Here is an 8,430-nt window from a genome sequence, read left to right as displayed (position 1 = left end):
ACCTGTGCATGAAGTTGACAGAGAGAGTTACTACCTTCCACATCGACCAGTTGTCAAGAGAGAAGGAACCACTAGGATTCGACCCGTTTTCGATGCCTAGGCCAAGAAGAAGGATACGCCGTCGCTCAACCAGTGTTTAGAAACGGGACCCAATCTTATTGAGCTTGTTCCAGCATTGCTACATCGATTCAGAGAAAAGAGGATAGGAGTAACAGCAGATATTGCTAAAGCCTTTTTACAAATTAACGTTTCCCCATCAGATAGAGATGTCCTAAGGTTTTTGTGGGATACTAACGGCGAAATCGAGACTTATCGTCATCGTCGGGTTGTTTTTGGAATAACTAGCAGCCCTTTCCTTCTAGGAGCCACCATAAAATTACTCATTGAGAATACGTTAAATTCTACTGTTTCGACACACGAGAAATTAATTTACAAGAAATTGTTAAGATCCTTTTACGTTGACGATTGCATCACCAGTGTCGATTCTTACGAGGACTTCGAGATTTTTCAGAGAGAAGCAAGTTCCGTTTTGGATAAAGCAAGATTCGACTTAAGAAACTGGAAGTACACAGGCCTGAGATGCAAGACTCGATCGACAGTACTTGAACTAATATGGAATACTGAAAAGGATACTCTTTCGTTGTCGGGTTTCCCCCTACAACCCACCGCAGAAAGGATAACGAAGAAAATTGTTTTATCGCACGTGCAGAAGGTTTTTGATCCATTAGGAGTGATCTGTTCTGTGTTGATGAAAGCAAAACTACTGCTACAGCGCCTTTGGAGCGAAGGTTTAAATTGGGACACGGAAATTGATCCGGATAGAAAAAAGGAGTTCTTGGATTGGGCGCAGCAACTGGATCTTCTCCGGATCTTGAGGTTCCCACGCTGGATTTTCGGTGAGATAAGAAGTACAGATACATTGTCCCTGCATATGTTCGTAGATGCAAGCAAAGATGCATATATTGCTGTTCTTATCGTGCGTATCGAATCAGACACGGAAGTCAAGGTTCATCTAGTGGAAGCTAAATCGAGAATAGCACTCAAAAGCAAGAAAACGATACCGCGTCTCGAATTACTGGCTGCTTCCATTGGAGCGCGGATGATGCATTCTTTCGACAAGGCAATGGATTATCGAGATATTAAAAGATATTTTTGGAGCTATTCGCTGCCCCCGGAAGAATGGCCGTCCGAAGAAGAAGAGATTAACGAAGAGGTAGTCAATATAGAGCTGCGCAAAACTTCCGGTCGACTTAAAGAAGAGACTCCCCCTAAAGCTACGACAGAAGGGATCGCCATGATTGCTTGTGAAAAAGACGTCCCTTGGTACTTGGAAAGATTTTCAAGCTACGCAAAGATCTTACGAATGATAGCATGGGTGTTAAGATTTACTAATAATTCCCGAAGAATCCACGCATCAGTCGGAGGAGAGTTAAGCGCGAAAGAAATCAGTACAGCAGAATTACTCCTCTGTAAGTTAGCTCAGAAAGAATCATTCATGGGAGTAAACGATCCACGGCTGCGAGGATTGAACGTCTTCGAAGAAAAGGGAATTATGCGTATTAAAACAGCAATTTCTAATCGTCAAGACACTTTCTGTTTCAGATATCCTATAGTGTTGGATTCAAAGCACTTATCGACGAGGAGAGTTATCCTGTATACTCATTTGAAACTCAATCACGCTGGAACCGAGATTGTAATGAACAATCTACGAGAGAAGTTTTGGATTCTTCGGTACCGACGAACGGTGCGTTCCATCGTTCACAAGTGTACGGCTTGCCGTCGACACGCAGCGAGGAACATGGAAGCGCCATTTACACCGCTGCCAGAAAATAGAGTACGAGAGGCAGCAGCATTCGAGGTGGTAGGCATCGATTACGCAGGTCCTCTTTTCTTGAAGGAAGGATGTAAGGCCTCGGAGGAATTTATAGAAGCCTTCAGAAGATTTATAGCCAGACGAGGAAGGCCCTCTGTAGTCTATAGCGATAATGGCAGAAATTTCATAGGACTAGCGAATTTACTACGAAAAATTAATTGGCAGAAAATTCAGCGATATTGCTCTCTTAGCCAAATCGAATGGAATTTCAATCCACCTTCAGCTGCTTGGTGGGGAGGATGGTGGGAGCGCCTCATCCGCATCCTCAAGGATTTGCTGAGGAGAACGCTGAGGAGAACTTCGTTGAGTTACGAAGAGATGAACACGGTCTTGTGCGACTGTGAAGCTGTTATGAATTCAAGACCGCTTACTTACATGACAGAAGAGAGTACTGAGACCATGGCAATCACGCCGGACATATTCATTAGAGACATCAAGGAAGCTGGCGCTCCCGATTTGGACCAGATCAGCAAAATAAACTTTGCAAAACGAATCCGTTATCGCCAAAGTCTAAAGGAAGAATTGAGAAGGCGTTTTCGCATCCAGTATCTAGGACAATTATCCAGACGGACGAAATGCAAGAGCAGTTTCACGCAGGTTGCAGTGGGCGACGTAGTACTAGTCGGAAACGACACCCAAAGACGTTTGGATTGGCCGCTGGCAATAGTCAAAGAAGTCCTTCCTGGAAAGGACGGACATACCAGAGTTGTGAGACTGAAAACGGAAAAGGGAGAATTAATTCGCCCAATACAAAGACTGATCCCGTTGGAGGTGGGTCATCACGCGGAAAAAGCTAGCAGAGTCCGTGAGTCAATCAAAGCTTCGCCTCAGGATGGAGAGAGTCTGGCCCGCAGAAGAAGCAGGAGTCGGTCGTCGAGGAGAAGCCGGAGTCTGTTCCTACAGAAGAAACGGATCTAAGAACTCGGAGCGGACGACTTATTAAGAAGCCAGAACGATTTGAAGCCTAACTTCATTTTTTAAATTTTTTTTATTTACTTTGCCTTTTTGGATAGGTTGAGTTGCACCCAGATCGTGAGGAACTCAAGGTGGGAGAGAAGTAGAATGCGCGGTTCGCGCCCAAAAGAATACGCGTAACCCGCGCGCAAGGCATCACGGGAGCGTTTTCGCTCACGTGTTCGGCCGTTGGTACGTTTTTGTTTTTGGGTTTTTTTCCCGGTTCGCTGCTATTGTGTTGTGTGCAGCGATGCGCGAACGAAGCGAGATTAGCGAGGTTATGGTTTGTAGTGAGAGTCCAGTGGATTGCGTTGTCGAATAAAGGGCGTGCATATTCGCCGAACAGTCTTTGAGTGTATCATTCTTCTTCTCGTGACCCATTAATTTGGCGCAACAACATGTTTGTACAAATTTCACTACGAGTACGTGGCATTTCGCAAAAATTGTAAAATTATGTACACTGATACGGATAGTCTCATTTACTACATCAAGTGCGACAACGTCTACGATATTATGAAACGTGATATCGACCGATTTGACATTAGTGATTATGCGGTCAACAATGCGTACTGTATTCCGCTCGCTAATAAAAAAGTTCCGGGCTTAATAAAAGATAAAAACAACGACATGATTATGATCGAATAAATCGTCGGGTTTAGAGCAAAAATTTACCCCTTGCACGTCGATGGAAAAGAATGTGAAGAAGGCAAAAGGAGTCTAAAATAACGCTATAGCGAGATCGATAACATTTGATGATTACATACGATGTCTAAATAACGAAATCGAAATGAAGCAGCAGACAATAAGCACCGTGCATAAGATTGAAATTGCACGAAGTATACACGATATCGGAAATTGCTCTAAGTCCGATGACAAGCGATACATTGTGCCAAATTCTACAGACACACTGCTATGGGGACATTATAAAATATTACTATATAAAAAAAAGGAGAAATAAGTAAAATAAATCTTGTTTTTGTACACTTATGTATTTGTAATAAAAAAAATTTATTTTTGTATGTTTATATTATGTATTTTTGATAAAAAAAATCTCAATTACCTGTTTGCATATTGTAATAAATATATACTAATATATAATTTGTAGAAATACATTCATTTATAACACATTGTTCTTGTGTATCCATGAATTATGCGAATTACCAAACCATTTTACATAAACATCATTTCTCTTTTTGCACTAATAACACTTTTTCAACTAGATATACGTCGGGATTAGCGACGCGATGTAACTCTTAGAATCCTCCAGCGATCAGTTTTCCGCGATAATCTTTCAGAAGATACATCACGGGATTAGTTTTCTGTACTTTGACGATTTTGAACATCTCCATGGTCCAATTTGACGTGTAACCTTTCTCAAAGATCGTTTTGAATTTGCTCACACGTATCGAGTCACTTTGAATTGTGGGAATTAGTGCAACGGCCTTTACGCTACTATACACCGTGTTTAAAAGTTTGTTGGCGATTGTGAGAGTCACATCGATAGTTCGATGTTTTCGTGCGTTGTACTCTGATATGAGATGCAGTAGCAAGTCGATCCATTTGTAATTTCCATTATGCGTAAATTGTTTCCACATATCATTTTTCAATGTACGATTGAACCGTTCGATGATTGATGCCTTCATTATGGAATACATTGAATAATGATTGATGGAATACATTAAATGATGATTTATGTTGTATTTTTTCAAGAGTTTTTGCACGTTTGTGTTGCAAAATTCTTTTCCCATATCGGTTTGCAAATGTTTCGAGCATCTTCTATCGTCTCGAATTATCTTTACTATCGCTGTAGCCATCTCATTTCCACTCTTTGTTTTGAGCGGTATGGCCCATGCATATTACGTCAATAACGATACGCATGTAGTGGTAAGGGCGCATTTCGACCACATTAGCTAGTCAGGGTCATCGTATCCGTAAACTATGACACGTTTGCGTAGAAAATTTTTTCTCGCTGGAGCGTTCTTTCACCAATTGCCACTTTTTAAGACTTTTCTTCTCAGACATTTTTTGTTGTGGTATACGATGCAAAAAATGTTACAAAGATCTTATGCAAACGTTGTTGATCGAGGTTTCAACGTCGACTAAAATTACTGCGTATCTTCGTTTCAATTTATAACCAGCTTCACGAAGCTCCTCGACAATGGATAAGATTTTGTTATCATGGGCATTGTAACCTGCTTGACGCGAAGCCTCAAGCAATCGAAGATCCACAAGTTCGTTAGGATCATCCCAATGAACATAATCCATTTTATTTTCATTTAGGGTCATGGCATGCGGTATTATACCTTTTCCGACTTTTTTACCTAATTTCTTGTTTAGTTTCCTGGCGTGTGGTATGCCCGTTCCAACTTGTATTTTATCTGACACCAAAAGTGCTATTACAGTATATTCTTATATTTGTACTCACTATTGGATGATCCGCTTTGACTACACTTCGTTGCCAACAGTATACTTTTATACGCTACTTCATCATTATCTGTGTAAATAGTGTTAGGAATTCTTTTGAAAATTAATTCATACAATCCAGGTGTACCTTTGTACTTTACTCCATCTATGATCACGAAAACTCCATCTATGATCACGAAATCACTCGTGTCTAAATCGAACTGTTTATCTCTAAGCATCGTGCTGTTCTCGCTGAGATATACATAAATATGATCTCCTTTTCTCTATCACCACCGAGAAACATGTTTATTTTTGTCCCAGCGGCCCCAGTTGATCATGCAACTCCTCACTTGTTGCGTTTGCAAAGACTATTTAACTAAGCGGTTCATTGGGCATTTCATAAATGTCTTCGGCTAAGAAAGAGTGTAAATGTTCGTACGATAATTTGCGTGATGTGATCAATGTAAAATTAAATGAATTTGACGTGAATATCGGTTCTTTTGTGCGTTGCTTTTTAGGCGATGGTGTTAATTAAAGCCATGCTTTATCTTTCCAGAAATTATCATCATCATCTTCATTATCTTCGTTACCATTAAGTTTTCTTTTCTTAATATTTTTATCCTTTGCAACATTTATTTCTTTCTTAATCGGCTGAGATTCTTATTAGCGATGTTTTCGATCATCTGTTTCAGAGATTCAACAATAGGTTGAAAGTGTCTCTCCAACACTATGTCTTCTTCTATTTTACTGATTTTCAAAGCGCAATACTTTTTATGAATCGAATCACTGGTTTTCGCAATTTGCTTCGCTACCCTCTCATCCTTGCTGCTATCCATTATACTCGAGAGGGAACATTGCGTAGTTTACGTATCGACGACGACCAACTATGTTACGATATTTCGCGTATTAATTAAATCCTTTTCCTCTTTTATCGTCCATTTGTGAGCGCACTGTCTTTATCTATCACTACGAATCTATACTTTTGCTGCCAATAGCAGCGACACAATTCGCAGAAATCCTCGTAAGACATGTCGATATTTACATGATTATTGTATATAGTACATGTTTTAGATTGGTATTATCCTATTTGAACAGGATCAACAGATTTGCATTATTACGTTATAAGATACTTCGGTATCTTTGCATATGTCTGACAGAGATAAAAACTGTTGACGTCCGCGTGTCGACTCATCGCAAAGAATTTTCTGATTGCATCTTGCTTATCGCATGCCACGTCGTCAAAAATAAATATAGAACTTGGAAGCGCCTCGTTTGGTGAAACAACATCGCTATTATTGGAGAATGTAAAATAAAGTTTCTTCAATCGGGGCTAATAAATTCTCCAAGTATCTTGACTGTTGCAACGATTTCGAGTATATGTACATGTTCTCGAAACGTACGCCATGTGGACTTTCCAGTAAACTTATCAGCACGTTTTTTTTGCCGCAGTTTGATGGACCGCAGATAATACCACGTATAGAAATCGGCAACATGTTCCCATGCTTGCGCATTTCTTTTTTAGTCTGTACTTTGTTGTCGACGTTACTTTGATTGTTTGCGATTGTAGCACGAATCACATATCTTCACCCCCTCCCCTCCACGGTACTGATATAAACTGAAAAAATTGCACCGAGAACGGACTTATTTATAGAAGCGCGTAGAGCGAAAACTGCTCAGTATTGAAAATGTTTCTTATTGTGTCGGACAACTGCGATGTACATAGTTTAAGCCAAAGAGGAATATATACCACAAATTATTTTGTTACGAAAGAATTACATATATCAACTGTGGGACTGATTACCTGAGCATATAAAAGCTCAGAAGTTCAAGAACATCGTCGGTGCTTGAAGTAATTTGCCTTGTCATCGATCGCATATCGATGGTCTGACACCATTTATAAAAAATTGTTGCGAATGTTAACTACAACAACAAATGGTTGCGGCTTTTTAAACGCACTTCCATTCGAATTACGTATCCCCGGATATCAATTTTGCAGTCCAGGAACGCTTTTAGAAAAGCAAATGACTAGAGGCGATCGAGGCATTAATCCGTTGGACTCAGCGTGTGGCGAACACAACATAGCTTATTCATGAAACAAAAATCTCGCAAAACGACCCGTAGCTGATAAAATACTCGCCGAGAAGGCACGGAAACGTATTACTGCGACAGACTCTCGGAGAGAAAGTTGCTGCCACCGCTGTTTGGCTATGAAAGCCAAGACGAAAATCGGTATAAGTAGTAATGCTGTGGGAATTCTAACTCGGGAACTGCAAGGGAAATGCGGGGCACGGGGAATTCTTTGGAGATGGTATGACGTCATGCGGAGTGGCAATAAGACGTCACAGATTTTGGAGACTGCAGTCACATACAAGACAAAAAACATCACAAAAAAAGAGAATATTGCCATGAAAAAACAATACAAAAAACAAATGGGTATAAAACGAAAAGTGTTACAAAGGCTATTCGCCGGTATATGCTCCAACCGTTTTTCGACCAAGATATGGCGTAATGTAATTTTCTGAAAATAACATTTATTAATTATTTTAAATAAATATTAGGTGTACAAAAAAGTTCTGAGCTTTTTTTTGTAAAATTCAATCTTTATTTAAAAACAAACGAAAAAATATTAATCAGCGAAATATTCTCCGTTTGCATCAATGACCTTTTGCCATCTTTCGGGGAGCTTGCGAATTCCTTGACGATAGAAACTCACCGGCTTCGAAGCGATAAAGTCATCAATGCATTTTCGTATCTCTTCTAATCTCACGAAATGTGTATCAGCCAAATGATGCTGCAGCGACCGGAATAGGTAGTAATCGGAAGGCGCCATGTCTGGGCTATACGCCGCGTGCGGGAGAAGTTCCCAGCCTAACGCAAAGATATGCTCCTGAGTCGTTTTCGCAGCATGAGGTCGAGCATTGTCATGAAGCAAGATCACTTTACGATGTCCTTGGCCAGTAAATGGCCTCTTTTCTTCTAATGCATCGCTCAAATTGGTCAATTGTTGTTGGTAGCGGTCTGCCGTGACTGTTTCACCCTGTTGTAACAACTCGTAGTACAACACACCCTTCCAATCCCACCAGATACAGAGCAAAACCTTCTTGGCGTGGATATTGGGCTTTGGCGTCGATGTCGAAGGTTTACCAGGATCAACCCATGATTTTCTACGTTTAGGGTTATCATAAAGAATCCACTTTTCA

The 8,430-nt window shown here is 40.4% G+C and overlaps 1 protein-coding gene across 1 annotated transcript in view; it reads left to right on the top strand.

The window, feature by feature from the left end:
• LOC108756033 overlaps positions 1 to 2,791 on the top strand; it is a 4,789-nt gene extending 1,998 nt beyond the window's left edge. Inside the window, exon 3 of the mRNA XM_018499575.1 lies at positions 101 to 2,791. Coding sequence (XP_018355077.1) covers positions 101 to 2,791 — 2,691 coding nt within the window. The remainder of the gene's footprint in view (positions 1 to 100) is intronic.
• Positions 2,792 to 8,430: the final 5,639 nt, after the last annotated feature.

This window comes from Trachymyrmex septentrionalis, unplaced genomic scaffold (genome assembly GCF_001594115.1).
Source record: "Trachymyrmex septentrionalis isolate Tsep2-gDNA-1 unplaced genomic scaffold, Tsep1.0 scaffold91, whole genome shotgun sequence".
NCBI lineage: Eukaryota > Metazoa > Arthropoda > Insecta > Hymenoptera > Formicidae > Trachymyrmex > Trachymyrmex septentrionalis.
The sequence above is the reverse complement of the archived record's forward strand: the minus strand, read 5'-3'. Positions and strand labels throughout refer to the sequence as shown.